General features: G+C 40.0%; 2 protein-coding genes across 2 annotated transcripts in view; one reads left to right on the forward strand and one right to left on the reverse strand.

Moving 5' to 3' along the window:
- Positions 1–598: 598 nt before the first annotated feature.
- LOC107292745 (GSK-3-binding protein-like) lies at positions 599–1,300 on the forward strand. Its single transcript, XM_029285209.1, is given in 3 exon segments — positions 599–770; positions 773–786; positions 887–1,300. Coding segments are annotated over 3 exon segments (600 nt in total).
- A 12,939-nt stretch (positions 1,301–14,239) lies between these two features.
- Positions 14,240–19,859, reverse strand: part of ESRP1 (epithelial splicing regulatory protein 1) — a 41,762-nt gene continuing 36,142 nt past the window's right edge. Inside the window, exons 13-15 of the mRNA XM_015821865.1 lie at positions 19,439–19,607; positions 17,589–17,693; positions 14,240–15,646 (exon numbers count right to left, since the gene is read on the reverse strand). Coding sequence (XP_015677351.1) covers positions 17,603–17,693; positions 19,439–19,607 — 260 coding nt within the window. The 3' untranslated portion in view covers positions 14,240–15,646; positions 17,589–17,602. The remainder of the gene's footprint in view (positions 15,647–17,588; positions 17,694–19,438; positions 19,608–19,859) is intronic.

The raw sequence follows: 19,859 nt of genomic DNA on the forward strand, positions 1-19,859 counted from the left end.
CGTCCCTCCTGCCTTAGATCGTATCTTTACAATGCATGCAGGCGCTGTGTGTGTGTATGTACGTGTGTTGCCATGCTGACCTTCGCTGGCTCCAATCCAGGATCATGACGCCACTCTTGCCCCGCCCCCTGCTTTCGGTCACAGAGGCCCGGCCCACACTCCCCGGCCGCCGACATTAAAATAGCAGGCGAGTCCACCGGAACGGCAGACTCTTATATACAGGGGAGGAGAGAAAGGTGTAGAGGAAGATTAGTTTTAACTAATCTCCCTTTTCACGGTTTTCGCACTCTCATATTCCCGTGGGATACTCGACGTACAACGGAGGACTCTGCGCCGGAAGGAACAGCCACAGTTTTCGGGCAACGTAAAACCCCTTGAGATCTTAGACCCCCCCTCTTTCGGTCGGAGCGGTTGGATGCGCCCGGCGCGCGTCATCCATTGTTTACAAACCAACCGCAGCACCAACAACAGCGTTGGAGAAGGCAGGGAGCGTGCGAGAGAGGGCTCGCTTGGCAGTTACGAGCGCCGTCGCTGCGGGGCCCCCAGAAACAGCGACGCGTGCCAAGCGAAGGGGAAGGCAGGCAGGAGACCAGCGGCTATGCCTTGCCGGCGGCCGGGCGGAGAACGCTTCCTACTCCTGGAGCGCGCCGCCGTGTCTTTACAGAGCGGTGCCGGGACGGCCGGCAGCTGCTCCAAAGAAGTGGACGCCTTGGTAGCCAAGCTGGGAGAGGTGCTGCAGTTGAGCTCTCAGCACCGGACGCCGGCGGCACCCCGCCTCCTCCCGAGGCACCACGGCCGGGACCGAGCGGCTCCCTACTCGTCCCCGAGAGGTCTCGGCTTCTTAGCCTCGCTACACCATCGCCACCCGCCGTCCCACCCGCGCCAGTCGCCGTCTTTGCTCCTTTGGCCGCCGCCGCCCCCACCTCCGCCGCCCACTGCGGACCAGAAGGGTAGTCCGCGGATCTCCAAGCAACTGTGCGGCCGGGGCTGGTTGCGGAGCTCAGCTCGGGCTGGGAGGAAGCAGCCCCGTCGCCACCACCGCTACCGCTCGCTGCTGCCTGCGGGCGACGACGAGGATGGCGACCCTCACCGCCTCCTGCAGCAGCTCATCCTCTCCGGCAACCTCATCAAGGAGGCGGTGCGGAGGTTGCAGTTGGCGGCCTCGACGGCGGCCGAGACTTCTTCCACCACGGGCTCCCCTGGCTCCGTTTCGTCCGCCGGGAGCTGCTGCCGCTGCAATAGCAGCGACGGAGACGCGGGCGCAGCGTTCGCCGTCGCCTCTTTGCAAGCCCTGCCCTAGCCCTAGCCCCGCCGGGACGCAGCCTGGCCCTCGGACCGCCGCCCGCCAAGGGAAGAAGCTACGGGACGGCGCCGTGGGGAAGAGACCGCGTCTATTTGGCTTGCCTGATCCCGTTAACGCGCGGAGAGAGTGGCCGAAGCGCCGGCGAGCGGGCGCGACGGCAGAGCCCAGAGGCGGATCGTTCAAGCCGCGCCAGATACTTGAAGCAGACCCTCGCGGGGGCTTTGCCCGGACTTTCAGCGATGATTCTCGGTCGCTTTTCATGACTCTTGAGCCACTTGACGGGCTGCTCCTGTTTCCCTTTCGGGGAAACGATAAAACAAACAAAAAACAGAGGTGCTATTGCGGCCCCGGACGGTTGCTCTTTAGCCTCCCGCCCGGCCGTTCATCAGTCCCGGTCCCGTCCCTTGTCTGTCCCCCTGCCCGACGATCCGGATCCGCCTTCGGTGCTGGAGTTGGCGCCTCCCACCCGGGCGCCGAAACCCTACCTCTCTCGCTCTCTGCCCTCGGTGTGGAAGCGCCAAGAAGGGACCATCCCGCCTGGCATTGTCCAGTGTGAAATCCTATGGGCTATTGAAGAGTAAAGACCTGTCCGCGTACGATCGGAAGGGGGAGGAGGGGTGGACGCCATAGACGCTGCTGGACACAAATATAATACGCTTTGGATCACCATGCCCTTCCCTTCTCCATCTTTCTCGCGAAGGTCACCCCGTTTTCTGCCCCCCCGCCCCGTGTTTTGGTGTCTTGCTGTGTTCCCCAGGCAGGTGGCCACGGTACTGTAACCCTATCCCTGCTTGTTTTGACTGGGCTGTGGGCAAACCCTGGGTGTTTTGTAACGGCTGGGAGTCTCCTGAGGACGAACACGTTGGTCCAAGCTTCCCTCTCCTCTCCTCTCCTCACCCCACCCCCGCTTCTTTCCAAAAGCTCCTCCTCTCCTTACAAGCTGGATTTTTCAGAAAGGGGGGGTCATATTTCAGTAAGCTTTCTAGGAAAACTACCCGGGTAATTTGTCCGGGGGGGAGGGAAGGAGGGGGAGATTTTCTCCAGCCAGAAGAGAGCCCCGGGATTTGCTTGTTGAATTCCTGTATGTCATGGCAAGTCAATATGTCCCCAAAGAAGGAAATAAATTCTTGCCGCTGTTTCTGATTAGCTGAAGAGGAAAATTCCATTTCTGAAGACCCCTGTCTGCACCCTCCCCTCTGTAATTTCTTCTCCTTTGGGGCATTCATAGTTGTTTGGTTTTTTTTAAAAAAAAAAACACACACTAGAAATACAATCTATATGAAGCCATTTTTTTTAAAAAAAATAAATACGAATCTAAAACCTGGAAAGCAGCTGGCTTCAACTGAACGTTATCAGATTGTGGATGAAGAACTCTTTTCGCAGAAGGTAGCTAATCACAAGCTTTTAAAAATAAAAACAATAAAATGTGTGTATATATCTGTATGCGTGCACACACACTCCCAGTTTAGCAGAAGCAGTTGTGGACTAGGTATGTGTGTATAAGTGCTTTTACGCATATTTATATATATACACATATGTACACTTCTTAACGGAGTGTTGAAGTTGTGTTCCTGGTTTTCAGGGGTTGTCTTTAATGTGTCTCTATTGAATAAACATGGTAGACTTTATATATTAAAAATGGAGTCTTCTGTGTCCTTTGTCCTGGAATGGTTTATGATGCCTCTTTAATGTGCATAACCAATTATTTTGCCTATTGCTGAGAAAGCTGGTTGGTTGGTTGGTTGTTGTTTTTTTCCTAGCACAACTGGTAGAGGGTGCAATGGAAAGATCTGGTTAGGATTTCTGCACTACGCCAATCAGTTCCTTTGTTTCCTGCCAAACACGGTTCTGGGCACTTTTGTTCATATTGCTCTTGATAATGCCTCTGAATGCAATAATACTTGAAACCTCTAATTTCACCCTGCTCCCCCCTCTCTCTGCACACTTTGTGGTAAGAAAGAATGACGCTGGACCCTTGCAGCAGGTCTTAACTTGATTACAATTGAGCTACAGTAATCTTGGATGCAGTCCAGATTCACTGACATCACTACACCGCTCTCCATTTGAAGTATTTAAGAAGAGCATAGCTTTTCTCTAGATACCAATTAAAATAAATGCCAATTAAAGTATTTTCAGAACACTCATTTGACATTTGCTTTGGATTACTAGCTATAATTCAATTTAAAATATGTCTATTTGCTGTTCTACTGTTTATCTGTGTCCCAATTGCACTCAAAGTATCTTCTTTTGCGGTAGATGATTTTGTCATAAAGTGATAGAGTGTTCTATCAAGGCAATCAAAGCAAAAGGTATAATTTGCCTGGTTCGCCAGAGTTCCGCATCCAGAATAGTAGTAAAAAATAGATTTTTAAAAGGCAATGGAAGACTATTAGTGAATAGTCCAAAGAAAAATAAATCTTTTTCTTTGAATCAATAAATTATAAGAGCCGCAAAATATAAATTCTATGTATATGTATATAAATAATATACAACTATTGAATAAAAATCTCGCAGTGTAGATGTGAGTAATAAGCAACAGAAATTCATGGTCAATACTTTTATTCCGATATAATCACATTATACAAAGGATTGAGTTTGGACTTTCTTTGTTATGCAATTGGATTAGGGGTATACAATAGTCTTTTAAAGCTTCAGCCAATCTTGCAAATCTGGGTTTTCTACCCAATGGCCACTAAATTATAGTCAGGTTTATCTTAATGTTTTTCTGCCTATGGCATGTTCTCAACTTTGACAACTTTAAAATGTGTGGACTTTAACTCCTAGCTGGCTGTGGAATTCTGGGGGTTGAATTCCATGCATCTTAATGTTGCCAACATATTTATTAAAGGCCCTATGGCTTCTAAAGGTGTTGGAACAGTGTTTCTAAACCTTGGCAATTTTAATGTGTGTGGTCTTCAACACCCAGACTTCCCCAGCCAGGGAGAAGACTGATTGGGGAATTCTAGGAGTTGAAATCCACACATCTGAAAGTTGCCAAGGTTGAGAAACACTGCTTGGACTTCATTGTTCCTAATCGACACTGCCAATTTCTTTATTTACAGTTTTTATATACTTGCAGGAATGTTGGTCCTCCTACATCTGAAACTTGCCAGGTTGGGAAAGACCGATATTATTTCCTCTGCCTTACAGTTTTAAAGTTCTAGTCCAGGAAGAAGAGCTGCCAAGGAATTAGCCAGACTCAACAGCTGCAGTTTTGTACAAGAATTCAAAGAATACCTTGTCAATATCAACTACGTTGACAAAACCCACAGTCTGTTCAGTTATAAAAGTAAATGTACCATACAGTATTTTTTAATATAAATATTTTATTAATTTTCTAGTTTTAAAATCATAAGTACTTAATAAACAACGTGTTGTCCTGGATCCATTAGTTAATTCAGTGATACATATTAAGTTCTTCAATCTAGGCCCAATATTACACCATCCAATGCTTACTCTCTTCTTCCAGTAGTACACATTTTCCCACATTAGGCAAATACAATTCTTATTGTTAATACATATACAATTGAATATCAATATCTTTGTTACATTTTCCTAATATCAATAATGTCGGTTTCAAATATCTTTTCTAACCAAAATATATCCTAATTGCATTTGCACTTAATCTCCATTTGTTCAATTAATTTTAATTTCCCATCAGTGTTCAAAATGTCTCTATCACTTATAATTTCTCATAATAAGTTATATTTGGGTAACCAAAAGCTTCCCTTATTCAAACCCTCTTAGCATGCCATACAGTATTATTTCAGTTAACATATTCTGGGCCTGTTTGTTATTCAGTTCTCACCTTCCCATCTGAATTTAGAAACTATGGAGGAAAACATAGTTGCCAGAGTTGTATGGAAATGTTGCTGAAGAGACTATAAGTCTACAAGTAAACAAGTTAAAACAAATGTCTAATAGCTTGCCAAATAAGCCTTTGTTTAAGTCTGGGCAAATCTGCTTTGCTCTGGAGCAAAGTTTAATTGAGAAATGTTAATTTACAACAATGTATGTGTGGGGGGAGGAAGGGAAGTAAGGTTTAGTTGTTACATTATTGTGTCACAACCAATCAAAGCACACTCTGGCGCAAGCTTATTTGCTTTTATTTTGATTTATATCCACCTTTTTACTCCAGGGAGGCACTTATAGCACCCAATAATTAAACATAAATGTGTTTAAAAGTATTAATAAATTCTATACAAAGCTGATTTATAAGATGTGTGACAAAAGAATCTGGCCAATGCTGTCTGGGCTTAGAAGCTAAGGAAGGTTTGGTGTGGATATTACTTGAATGGGAGACCACCAGGAGAGTCCCTGGATTATTGATTTGAAAAATCAGAGGGCAATTGCAAATCACTTTCATATTTTTGCCAAGAAGCTTGAAATTTTCCTGAACTCAGAGGAAGGCAAGCTTGACTTGACGGAATCTTTTACCTTCATACAAGGCAGCTGATCTGTTGATGCATGAAACAAGACTGCTAATGTCCATGTGCTAATAGTAACAGCAGCAGGTGATCTGCAACTTAATACTCAATAGAGAAAAAGAGAGATGAGGTGGTGAGATTGTATGTGTAAAAAGACATAAATGTATATGAAGTTGGTAGGTCAGCATCCTGCATGTGGGAATTTGAAGTTATTAGAATAGCTCCCTTTGTTGTCTAAATGTGATGCCACTGTTTTATATCTTTGCATTTTTTGATATCCCTGTTTTAGGCCACAACAGTGCAACTGAAGCTCCACCTATTTGTTTTTATGCACATTGCACCATAACCTGCAAGAACTCTTGTTTAAATAGTATATCAATTCTCTTAGTACTAGGTTTTTTTTAACAATCCTAGCTAAAATGGGTTTTGAGGGCTATAACAAGGGGCTTGGAAGCTGCATGCCAATCTGGGACAGCTGCCTGTCCTTGAAGAATTGTATTAGACTCTAAGTATGGGCATATGGGAGAAAAGATTACAGACATGGACTGAACAAATCCAATTTTCCCCAATCTTTTCCAAACTCCCTATATTTTCAAACTTGACAACTTTAAGATGTGTGGACTTCAATTCCCAGAATTCCCCTATAGCTGGTCCCATATTAAACACTGAATGTAAATGCATATTACTCAATGCCAAGGAAGGCAAAGGTAAAATACGGTAAACAAACCAGATAGTGCTTCCAAAACTAAGTTTATGTAACTGTCAAGCACATATTACACAATGGAGATTTTAGACTTTAGAATCCTAACCTTAATTCATGAGGTTTTGCCATAAACTTTCACTGGCTAAAATAATGGTGATGGGTGGAGCTGAAAGACAAAATAAGGTCTTTGGATTGGAACAATCACCTACTACCACTTCCTTCCCTGCAAGTGTTGGCTTTTATAAATCTCTATGTAAATTACCAGAGACCTGGGGCTTTAACCATTCAAAACTGGGTAGTTCAGCTCAAGGAAATCTTTGAGTACAAGTGAGTGTAATTTATTGTCGAGAGTATTAGAAGAAGGCTATAGCCTCTTTATACTTAACCACAGCACATATATGCCTTGCAGCTGCTCTTTTTTTTCTGACTTGTCCCCACCTTTATTTTATCCGCAGCCCATGAGTGAGACAGCTTTAAGTAATTCTCAACTGTAGCAGTGTTAACACAGCATTCCTCCCCCTCTTTATTCCTAAACTATGTGAGGGAAGTCTCAGGATGTGTAAAGTCTGTGTCAACCATTATCTGGCAGAGAAATCAGGTGACAAAAATCTGCCACTGAGAGCCAATATCACCCTGTATAGTTTGTTGGCAATACTATTGTTTGGCACTGGGGAAAGATCCTAAAAGCAGACTGATCACTACAAGTGTAGTTGCTGTAGTCTATTTATTTCAGTTTAGCTCAGTGTTTTTTCAAACTTGGCAAGTTTAAGACGTATATATTTCAAGTCCCAGAATTCCTCATGCTGGCTGGGGAATTGTGGGAGTTGAAGTCCACACACAGTATCTAAAAGTTGCCATGTTTGAAAAACATTGGTTTACCACATAGTTTTTACATGTAGCAACATAAAAACACCTGATATAAATTCTGGCTTATCTCCTACTTCAGGTGTTTTGAATACAAAGTATTCAGAAAAGTGTTGATATGTTAATTCAAATAGGATTATCTTTTATCAGAAAGATAGGTCTGTTTAACCTATTTTAATATTAAATTTGTTTGGTTCTAGTTTAGTCTGTTGTGTGAATCCAGCCTTGGTGGTTTTTAAATCCTAAATTATATTTGAACAGATTGTGTAGTTCCAGACAAATGTGATTATTTAATGCTCCAACTTTGGTATCCTCCAGATATGTGAACTTCAAGTACCAGAATTCTTAGCAACAGCCATGCTGGCTAAGGAATCTGCACAGCTACATATCTGGAAAGTCCACATATCTCAAATTGAAGAAGGAGAGCACACATCACAATGGTGAATACTGTATAAGTTGTTCCGTACAGCATGAGAATAGAGCTAGATGGTTTACACAAATCAGCTCCATTTCTGGTAGCTATATATATTTGCTTGCATTTGCTGAAATTGAAATGTTGCATCCTACAACAACAGGTTAGTAGCAAGAGAATTTCTTGAGGACATTTGTATCTATCAAACATGCGCCAACACTAAAAGCAGGTTATTCTGTCAGCATTATTAAATGGGAGTCATTATTCCAGATTGCAACAGTGTTAAGATCTGGGAAACCCATATTCAGGTACTCACTCTTTCACCAGAGGCATCTGTGAGACTGTGCATCAAAGAGTAAAAGCAGCCTTTATGCTAATGCCATGCAAGCTCTACTCCTTTTTCTTTGTGCATTGTATCGACAGCATACACACACATTCACACTCACACTAAGGGGCAGCACAATGGCAATAATGCTGCTTTCATCATTTTGACAAAAGTACCAAGTCCTCTGATACTCAGCCTCAGCTATTTCCAAGAGTTGTAGTGAAAATAAAATCAGAGAGAGCTCCTGAAGAAAAGGAGGGTATAAATTGGATAAAAGTACTAATAATAGCTACAGTAACATATGCAGTAAATAAAATAGATGGTCCGGTAGCACTTTTAAGACTAAATTTTCTTTAAAGCATAAGCATTATTTTGAGCATCTGTATAACATTTGAATGCCTTTTATTGACTATATTTGCACAACAATTAGCTATAGTTTATAAAATTAACACATTTTTCTGGTTAGTGTATGTTTATTTATGGTTGAATGTGTTATTCAAATCCAGGAAAAAAAATCATTAATTCAATAAACTGTGGCTAACATAATGTTGTGTAAGTGTAGTCACTAAAAGATATTAAAATGTTATGCTTTATTACATAGCCTGAAAAGAAAAGCATTATTTATGGTGTCTGAAGTCCATTTGCTTCCAAAATATTTTAAATTACTTTTCTCTTTTGCCACCAAAATGTGCATTAGTGTTTGTGTAATCATGAAAAACAACCCCATTTGTCTCCATTGTATGGAAATAGATAATAGCAGACCTCTAAACACAGAAGAGAAAGCATTGCAAAGAATGTGTCAATAATTATTTCCAGTTTCTTTACCAGTGGCCATAGAAGGCTATGTATTTTCTTCTTTGGAATGAAGTAACATGTTTTTGTATGTAAGTTTGGGTTTCTGCTCTACCCTGCATCACCAGGACTCACATGGCCACAAGAGTATTGTGATCCCAGAAGCAGAACTTTGAAGACTGGTCATAACCATTCAGTGCCATCATAATTTCCAACAATTGCTGAACAAAACGTCATTAATCAAGGATTACTTATATTACACAAATCTTTGATATGGAACCTGAGCATAGAACCTGCTTGTATTCACACAGGAAACTAAGCCATAATGTAGTGTGTTCGGCTTATGATTCATCATATTGGGTGACCCAAGCAATTACAGCTAATTCAGTAAGTCATGCCCAAACAACGATGGTTTAGTGCAATTGTGTTCAAACATGGAACAAATCTATGCTTTTCTTGATCATGATTTGTTGCATAAAGCCAATAGGCTTTGTTCATATGGTATTGCAAAGACAAAACCAATCCCATGATGGCTTAGTATAAGAAACCAATTATTTTCCTTCTGTGGCCCCACAAGTTCATATTGCTCTAGTGCGATGCCCTTCTGCACCTGGTGCATTGATGCTATTGTTGAGTATTTAGAGTCTTTGGACTTGTTTCTTGTTTATGGGACAAATAAATAAATAGGTATGGACATTTATTGACCCGAATTGGTGACCTTAAGATGGCACACAAAGTTGTCATTAGTAGCAACTCCAGTCCTCAGGTCTGCCTTCTGTAAATGATGCTGTTGGATTATGTTGTAAATGAAATGTTGGAGTATGATTCCCATAATTTTTGCATTGGCCAGTTAGAAATTATGTAAGTTAGAAATTATGGGAAGCTTTGTCCAACATATGTGGATGACACTGGGTCAGAAAAGGCCATCTTAGGTCCCATAGTGTTCTAATGACAATATTTTTCCTTTGTTTTTAACTGGTGAAAGTCACACAGTGCTTCATCTATCTGTTATGTACACATAGTATCCACAGCTAAGTATTACGTACAGTTATTGTTACGTGTATGTGTATTTGGTATATCCACGTCTGTTTTACCAGGGTTTAACTGAACCCACAGGGAAGATAATTTTCTGGTGGTGTTTAAAAACAAACAGGTTTCTTCACTTGGTCCAGAGATATTTATCATTAGTAGGGGTGAAAAGGCTGGAATGTTTAGTGCAATGAGGATATCACTGTTCTTCAGTACTTTTTCTAACTGTAATTGCTTTTTTGCATGAAAGCAAGAAGGCTGAAATTAGTTGTAGATCAGACTTAACTCTTCTCATTAGCTTTCTCTGATGAATGCAAGAGATGCAGATGTTGTAATATACTGACAGCAGAATGTTCTTATTGCAGCAAATTATCTATCCCTAATTGTATGTTTTCTTCTACCTTGTTCAACTACATTCTTGTGATGTTTTCCCCACCCTGATGTGGGTTTTTTTTTTTAAAAAATGGAGACTCTACCAAATAAATTTTAATTATAGTAGCACAACAAATTATATTTTATTGGCTGAATCTCTCTACCCCCCCTCAATATTTTTGCACCATGTTGTACAAATATTACTAAAACAGCAACACCTGAGAGAGCCATAAATACCTGCTTGCATAGGTCATTTTTTTGGTGTTGCTTTTAGTAATCAGAGATTTATTCAGTTTTCTTACTGACACTCTTCCTTGTCCCCTTGATTCTCTGGATTATATTTTTACATTATAAATGCCTTCAAAATGAAGATTTAAGAAAAAGTTTATCTCTAAAATACCAAATACATGGGCATTGCTCTATTATTATTATTATTATTATTATTATTAGTAGTAGTAGTAGTAGTAGTAGTAGTATTAGTATTATTATTACTGTTAATAATAATAATAATAATAATAATAACAATGCAATTCTGAAAATTAGTTCATGTGTTCTCACACATGCATACATCCATACACATTGACACACTCATATCACTCTACAGTTTTTGAAGAGGCACATCTGGCGGTACTAAAAATAGTGGCTTGTCAGCACCTTGGTAATTTTAGGCTCAATGAGAAGCTATCCCCATGGTAACCATACAGTTGTTGAATCATTTATTATTTGCAGGAGAAAACCATAATAGTAATGACAATTTTCAACTCCAGAGCATCTTAAGAGTACATCATTTTCCTGTATGCTCTGTTTCAGATCATTAATATTTATCAAAAGGCCCCAGCTCTTAAACTACTTTCAATCTGATGTGTAGAACCAGCATGGCATTTTAATGCAGAGGACGGGAGGGATTTGAAAGTGTATTTGTAGCACACACATTGCAAGAATTGCTGTTTTTTGTTCCAAAAAGACACTACATTGCAAAAACTCTGCTGTAGAGCTGAACAATTTCAATTAGTCCTTCCCACAAAGCCAGATTGCTCTCTATTCCATTGATGGCTTTCTATATAATTCAACTAAATTCTTCCAAATATAAATTAAAACAAGGGTGGGCAAATTGCAGTCCCCAACAGGCACATTTCAGTCTCTCCAAATCAACAAAAATTTAATAGACAATAGCCTAAAACTGTCAAATTGAGTGTTCACCACTTTTTAATAGAAAACCAAGAAAAAAATAAAATATGTAGTAAGTTTCTAAGAGGCTGAAAACAGTAGAAAAGTTAAAACCCTTTTAAATAGCTCCCAATGGGGAAAAATCTATTGTGTACTCTTTGACGTTGTCCACTGATGTCTCCAAGATCCAAGGCTATAGGTGTCGCTAGCCACATTCCATCTTTGGAGACCAAAAAAGTTACTATGGAGGTATGAATAGAAAAAATTGCTGAAGTAATTTCATACTTGTACTGAAAAGTCCAATTAAAAACATTGTTTTTAAAATAAAGTACAGGTAGTCCTCGAGTTATGATTGTAATTGAGCCTTATAGTTATAAGTCATAATGGTCATAAAGTGGGTCGCTAGGTGACTGATCTGATTTTATGAACTTTTCCATGAACCTCTGGCCTGGATTTTGCCCAAAACTGGAAGTAAATATCAGTTTCTGGCAAAATTGTTATAAATTGTGATCATGGGACCACAGCGTGCTGCAAACAGCTGTAAATGTAGGCCAATTGCCCATAATGTGGTCATGTGACCAAGGGGAGCGATGATGTCAGAACTTCAAAACTAGGTCATAAATCCCTTTGGGGAGGGGGTCTGTTGTGACTTAAAACTGTTACTAAGTGATTAGTCATAAGTTGAGGACTACCTATAAAGGCCCAGTTTTACTTCAAAGGCAGGATGCCTTGGATTGCTTTTGGAATTCACATCGTTTCTGAAAAAGCTATTGTGTGAAGGGTACACCTGCTGGTGTTGCATCTCAAAAGCATCTGGGTCCACTCCAAAATTAAAAGAAAGAAGATGAAGCTCCTCGCTATTGCTGCCACCTAGTGGTTCTGGGGAAAATAATTAGGCAGTTAATGGTATATATATTTTGGTTGACTGTATTGCTGTTTTTTTAAAACTGCCATGCATGTAATGCTTTCTAAACAGTCACTCTGTGAGGGCCATGTTTCTTTTATTTCTGTTGGATGGGACAACCTAATCACTGTTATCCCCAAAGATTGTAAATAATTTGTCACTAGTAATACCCCAGACTGACTGTGCAATTACAGTCCAATTACACTGACTCTAAAATGCAAAGCTCAAATATCTGGCCTTATCTTTAAACTGGGTTTGTCTCTGTCCTGGTAACACTTTTCCTAAAGAACAATTCTGGAATGCTAAAAACATTTTCTCTGGGCTTCGTAAAGGCACCACCCATCTCTGTTAATGACATTTCATGTTCTCAACAGAGAGAATTGGAAATGTGATCATTCCAGTCTGAATTCTGTGGAAGAAGAAAATTCGCTTTTCCATTACTCACCTGCTTAGGACATTAATTTACTAATTTTAAATGTATTATTAGCTTTCAAAAATAGAAAGTTAAAATACAAAATTACAACAAAAAGGGAAAAATAGGGAAGGGGACAGCAGGGAAAATTTAAAAAGTGATATATATGAATCACCCCCATTTCTTGCACACTTTGTTCATATTCATTCGTTGGGGTTAGAGAGAGATTGTCTTTTGTTACAGAGTAATTTTCCATTTGATGATTACCAGTATTTCCAGACAAGGCTATTTATTTTAGTCAAGTCCAGAAAGTCCAAGAGAGGACTCTTCAGTCTGCTGCTTTAATGCTCTTTAAATGCAGTAAATTAATTCCCACCAGCACATATATCCAAACATTAGGTTGAGGAAATGACAATGTCCCTTCTTTTGTGGCCAGTATGGAAATACAGCTTAATAAAACAGCCTTTAGGCTGGGTAACTGTTGAGGGCTGGTTGATAAAGCTAGCCTACAAACAGAGCCAAAGAAATTGGAACAAAGCAGCAGGGGGATTAGATCTAGGCTGAATGCTAAGCACGCCATCTCCTGGGCTGCCTGAATCCTCCGAATACAAATCTGGTTATACGATCACTATTGAGTGTTTCCTGCAACAGGGCAACTACCTGGAACTAAGAAAAAAATGAAACAGTACTGATGTCCAGAGAATTTCACCCAGTCCTTCCCTCCTTGTGTTAACTCACATCAAGGCACCTCCTCCCCAAATAAGAATGCCCCTGGTAATCCAAATAACATATTTTATTAAACAGCATAAGTTTACATGGTTCTCCTATTGTTGAGGTTTTTTGTGTGTGTCTTTTTTCTCAGAGATTCATGGTATAGATGTATGTAGTACAATTTCCATAGATAGAGCATGCATTCTTATGATTGTAAGCAAGAGGAACTGATGATCTGAATTCAACTGGGGGAAAGAAGCACAGGCAGAAACAATTGGCTGTTATTGAGAATCTGGTCTAGACGTTATCAAAGAAAGGCTGAGATCGGATGAGGGGCAGGTTAGGAATTAGATTTTGAGCTCCCTCTTCTGGAATGGGCCAGGATTAATGTCCATTATCCCAGCAGTGAGGAAGAATCCATGTCATCCTATTTGCTCATATGGAAAATGGATGTTGTGACCTATTTTTTTATGAAAAAAAGTCTCCTCTCTAGCTTAACCATGAGAAGAAAATTTTAAATGTTCCTAAAGCTGATGCAATAAAAGATATTGTGAAACACAGTAAATCAGCTGGACTGGTGAAAATGGAAAAGGTGTAGATCTGGGTTCTACTGATGACCACAGATACACCAGCAGCAGTGCATGAGGGGTTGTGATTGTACTCTAATTGTGCATCCATGGGGTTCCTTCTGGTGGCTTTCTGACTAAGTACTAACTAGCCTTAACCATGTTTTACTTTCTGAGATCAACCAAGGTCAGTTTGATGATGCCACCTAGATAATAAGGATTACAGTTAAGAAAATAGAGAAGCGTCTTATAGAAATTTAAAGGGTTTCTTTATTCCTTTTTGGTTGTTTAGCTGAACAAAGCATTTTAAAAAATGGCTCATAATTTTGAATCGTTAGCTGAAGGATAGGATTGATGACATGTTGTGAGGGGAAAAAGGCATGCAGTTCTCAGTTTTTCTTAAAACAGGCACAACTTAGGTTTTTTGGGAGGGAAAAAACTCAACTTGAAAGACCAACTTCATATACAGAATTCAAGAATTCAGTAAACTGATTTAAAACAGTTTAATATTTGTGGAAGGCAAAAGTGTAATGTGACTCAAAGAGCATAACATTCATTCATCAGGTTTGAACAGAATCCAGCAAGAACAATTCCAATCAATTTTTACAACAGTGACATAGCCCCTGTATGTTTTTGATACAAAAACTGTATGTTTTTGATAATTCATCAGGGATACTAGCAGAAAAATTGATGTAAAAGATTAAAATGAGAATTTCCATATCCCAGCCTATTACACTGTAGTGATCTCTACATTTTACTGCACACATTTTAATTCCTTCCTCCACAGGAAAGACAATGGTGAGGGGGGAAAAAACCTCCTAACTGTCCATGTTTAATTTGATACTAGTATTTATAAGTTATATATTGGCTTGTGGAAAGAATAGAATTAATAACCTCTCCTCTGTTGGATTATCTGACTAGAGGAACTTAAATATACAGTAATGTGCAATATACAATTTTTTAGAGCATTACTTTATATATATTTATATATTTATATGCTATATTTTACAAAATGATACACCATTCTCTCCCCTCCCCACACTGCATTTTACACTGACAAGTAAACCTGCCTAGAACCTGAAAAATATTGTTAAACAAATAAATATACATGAATCAAGGTGTTTACACATCCAAGTACACATACATCCGCATATATATACACGTACAAATGCAACATACACACAGAAACAACCCCCCCCAATGGCATAAATCTGAAGGTCTTCAGACCTTTTTGTTTTATTTTAAAAATGTGCATGAAACTAGAAAAGTTGGTTTGTCATGATGTGTTGTATCAACAAATGTTAGGAGTGCCTTATACTCTTAGTGATCAGAGATAAATGTAATTTTTGGATATATGAAAAGATAACTATAAATATTCTTCCCTCGTGAATTTGGCAGCTGTGATTTCAGGTAGTGCTTTTATGTGGTCCCCAAGGCTTTCAGTGGCAAGGATAGAATGAGAGACGGAGAAAGGCTATTTCTGGGATGATATGTATGCACATTCAGTTATTTAAAAAATCCACACAATCTCCTGACACCAGCAGATATTCAAGATGGTGGAGATTCTGTCTTGGAAGATTGCAGTCATGTAGAATTTGGAGCCTGCTCAGCGGGATTTCCATTTTGTTCAGTGAAGTTATATAGGATATGAACTGGAGTCTATAACAAATGCAAAAGGATTGGATCATATCATCTGTATGGTTACATATAGGTAATCCTCGACTTATAACAATTCTTTAGCAACTGGTCATAGTTACAACAGCACTGAAAAAGTAACCTATGAGTGGTTCTCAAATGAATGACTGTTGCAGCATCCTCACAGTCACATTATCAAATACTTGGCAACCAGCCTATATTTATGATGGTTGCAGTGTCCCAGAGTCATGTGGTCTCCATTTGCGACTTTCCAAGCTCGGCCCTAAAAAGCATAGTCAATAGGGGAAGCCAGATTCACTTAACACCTGTATGTTTCACTTAACAACTGTGGCAAAAAGTGATAAAATTGGGCACGACTCACTTAACAATAGCCTTGCTTAGCAACAGAAATTCTGCTCCCAATTGTTGTTGTAAGTTGAGGACCACCTGTAATTTGACTTATTTTATAAGCTACTGGCTCATGGCCATCCTGGATTCTTTCTCATTGTGCAAGTACAGGTAGTCCTTGACTTATGACCACAATTGAGCCCAACTTTTCTGTTGCTAAGTGAAACATTTGTTAAATGAATTTTGCCCCATTTTATGACTTTTCTTACCACAGTTGTTAAGTGAATCACTGCAGTTGTTAAGTTAGTAACACAGTTGTTAAGTGAATCTGGCTTTCCCATTGACTTTGCTGGTCAGAAGGTCACAAAAGGGGATCATATGATCCCATGAACTGAAGAACTGAACATTTTAGTGGAAAAGGCTCCATTCGGGCTACTTCTTCCTTACATCTCTATATCTGTATGCCTCCATCTGTTTTGGTCGGGACAGGAAGCTATTACTGAGCTAAATGATATACCAAAACATGGATACAAACTGTGGATTAAGGAGTTTCTCCTTGGCCACAATTAACAATGGTGTCAGCACACTGCACTAGTCTTAAATGATCATAACTGGATGTCGTCTGAACAAGGTTAGTTTTACCCGCTTAGGCTCCTGATGGTTGGATGAAGATTGTGGTTTCCAGAGTCACCTTGAATCCTAAGAAGTGGCATATAAATTAAATAAATAAATGCAGCCCAGATGAGGAACTCATTGGAAAATGTCATCAGTGGTGGATATAATCAGAGCCGAGTCTTTTTGCCTATCTCTCCCACTTTTTGTAAAAAAAAAAAAAGGTGCTGGAACTCACACATGTCATACAACCCATCTTGCCTACCCTACAAGGTTCCATCCAAAAAAGGTGCCGGAACTCCATTCTGGGCGTTCTATGACAAAAAAAGCCCTGTTCTTGCCTACTTGTAATTTCCAGGATCAGAAGGAACATATCTGTGGGGCCGATTGTCCTACTTGTGGGCTTCCCGAAGATATCTGGTTGACTAGAACAGGAAGTCAGATGCTGAATTTTGACATATGTGGGACCTTATGCCCACCTGAAGACTAAACTTCAGCCAGTGGTAAAGATATTATAACATCTGCTTCTGTCAAATAAAATTAACACTTAGGATCCTAAACACATTTATTTGAAAGTGCAGACAGGAATGCTATCTGCCTTTAGCCAGGACAATTAAACATGGAACCTTTGTGTTAAGAAAGAGAACAAACCTCTGCAATGTAGGGGATTTTTTTTTTGAGCTGGAAGGCCTTCATTGAAATCTTTATATGATGGCAGTCCCCAAGGATTATTTTGGAACCTCATAATCTGAAGATGCACGTGGATACAATTATTACCCATTTGCTATATCTCAACATCCAAAAAGGACAGCATGGAGCAGCCAGTCCTTGGCCAGTAAGCCGAAATGACATTGGTAAGTGGGGTGGAAAGTAAAGAAGGACGATTTGGGGAATCTGGAGAATGGTAGGGATTAGACGGGAGAGAGGTAAGAATCTACATCTAGAAAAGTTATTAGGAAGTTTCAGGAAAAAAATGGCAGAAAAAAAAAATAGCACGGAGACTTGCCTTTTTCAGAAAATTTAACTGCTTGGGCCTTTAAAGAGGTATCCATTCTTTGGGCAGTGAGCTGGCCGACCCATCTGGCTGTAGAGATCCATTCTCTGCTGCATGCTGTAAACTCAAAATTGAACTACGATTACAAAAGGAACAATCAAATGTCCATACAATATACAATTATATGAGTAAAAAAACAGACGTGTGTGTGTGTGTGTGTGTTGCAATTGAAGCAATTGTCCGTTGAATGCAGAGAATTGTCTGATAAACATATTTCAGATTCCAGAGAAGCTACCCGCTAGACACAAATTGGTCATTGTATGCTATTGCTTTTTGTATTTGAATAGAAGTTCCATAGGCATGCAATGCTCAAGACATATCAGTTAGATGGCCACATTTTCACACAATGCTGGGCAACTAAGGTCTGGTTTTATAAGATACTAAGATCTTCTAAAAACCTTGAAGTTTGTTCTTCTCTATTCACCCCTTCTTTTCACCTTGTCTGTTCATTGTCACCAGGTCAAGCACAGACTCCATCACCAATGATTCTGGGTTAGGACTTCTTGGATGAACTTTTCCTGTTATGCCATCATCCTTTTCTTCATTGTTATGCAATTCTTCAGTCCTCAAATTTCCTGGCCTTTTGTGGATTTCTTTTTCCTACAACCTGTTCTGTTCTCTGGAATGTATTCCCTCTGTCCCTATCATGCTCCCTCAAAATCCTGGATGATTCTTCAGCACAGCCAAATTATTGGGACTAGCATCAGGTGGCTGGAGGAAATGAATACCTTGCAGTGACAAACAGCTAGTCCTGATGCAAGTTCCCAACTAATGGAAAATGGAGACCATCAGCCTATATTAGGTCTTTTTTCCAAAAATCCATTTACTGAACGTGGATAGCAAGCCCTAATGTGTTGTGTGTAGCCAGGCATTGTGGTTTATAAACTTGCAATTATTGCATCTGACCTCACTGTCCCAAATGTACTTTTTCACGAGGCAACTGGACTTTCTTCCTTCTCTTTAAAGACATTTCGCTTCTCATCCAAGAAGCTTGGCTGGAAGTTGTAACTATGACCAGTTGCTAAAGAGCTGAAGAAGCTTCTTGGATGAGAAGCGAAATGACTTCAAAGAGAAAGAAGAAAGTCCAGTTGTCTTGTGGAAAAGCACCCTTGGGACTACCATGACCTGGATGACTGAGAATCTCCATAGACATCTGACCTAGGCAACAAATTAAGCCACTGTAATATATCATTTCTGCCTAACTAGAATCAGTTACTGAATTTATACCATGTTAAATACTGCTACTGAATAATCCTATGAATGGATTGGTACATAGATTAGCCAAAATAAATATTATACCATTTCAGTTCAACAGTAATTTGCAAATCCAGCTGATCTTTCCTTTGCTTTCAGGCTAATTTATTGTTCTGAATCCCAGAATAACTTCACTGAGAACGCTTTCTACTTCATACACAGGCCATGATCCTCTGCTTCCCTTTCCCCTCTGCACTCCATGAAAATCTGCATCTGTGAGTTTGTCCTTTAGGAATGGTACCCAAAACAGCCCTCAAAGAGCTGCAGATAAAGGGCAAAAATCAGACCTTGCAAAGAAAAAAAAAGAGCCAATTAGGGCCCTCTGCATGGTAACGTTTTGAGAAGGCTTCTTTACCAAGTAGGAAAACATAAAAGAATGATTCTATCCACCAGTTATCTGAACCTAACTGTATTTTGATACATACACTGGCAACAGGCAAATTATAGCAAGGCATCCATATTAGCGATAAGTACCAGCTTCTTGTCCTATTCATCACCTGCAATTCATACAAGGAGTTCTTGTTTTGCCTTGCCTTGATGGGGATTACCTAGGGTAATAGGTGGTGTAGTTCATGAAGAGCTGAGTGCCGGCTGGATAATATGCTGTGGATGGCTGGAGGGTACGTGGATTGAGGAATAGGGATGGCTGGTAGAGGGCTGCTTCCGTTGGAATTATTGCAGTGGGTGTTGAAAAAGAATATGAAGGTGGAGAAATACCTAAGAACAGGACAAGACACAGGGAACCATCAGTCGCAATATCTCCTGCAAAAAGATGATAGCACACTAGCTAAAACTTAGGCAGCATTCTTGAACATCACCTGCAATTCACGAGATCAACTTATATGGATTTTTCTTCAATTCCAGCAGAAATATATATCTATTTTGTCTTGTACTTGCATTTTTAAGGAAAGCCTGATTAGGTCAGACATTTGCAAGTGGCATGCTTCACTTTTTTCTGTTAAATTCTCT

The sequence above is a fragment of the Protobothrops mucrosquamatus genome, unplaced genomic scaffold (assembly GCF_001527695.2).
Source record: "Protobothrops mucrosquamatus isolate PMUCROS unplaced genomic scaffold, P.Mucros_1.0 scaffold1414, whole genome shotgun sequence".
Taxonomy (NCBI): domain Eukaryota; kingdom Metazoa; phylum Chordata; class Lepidosauria; order Squamata; family Viperidae; genus Protobothrops; species Protobothrops mucrosquamatus.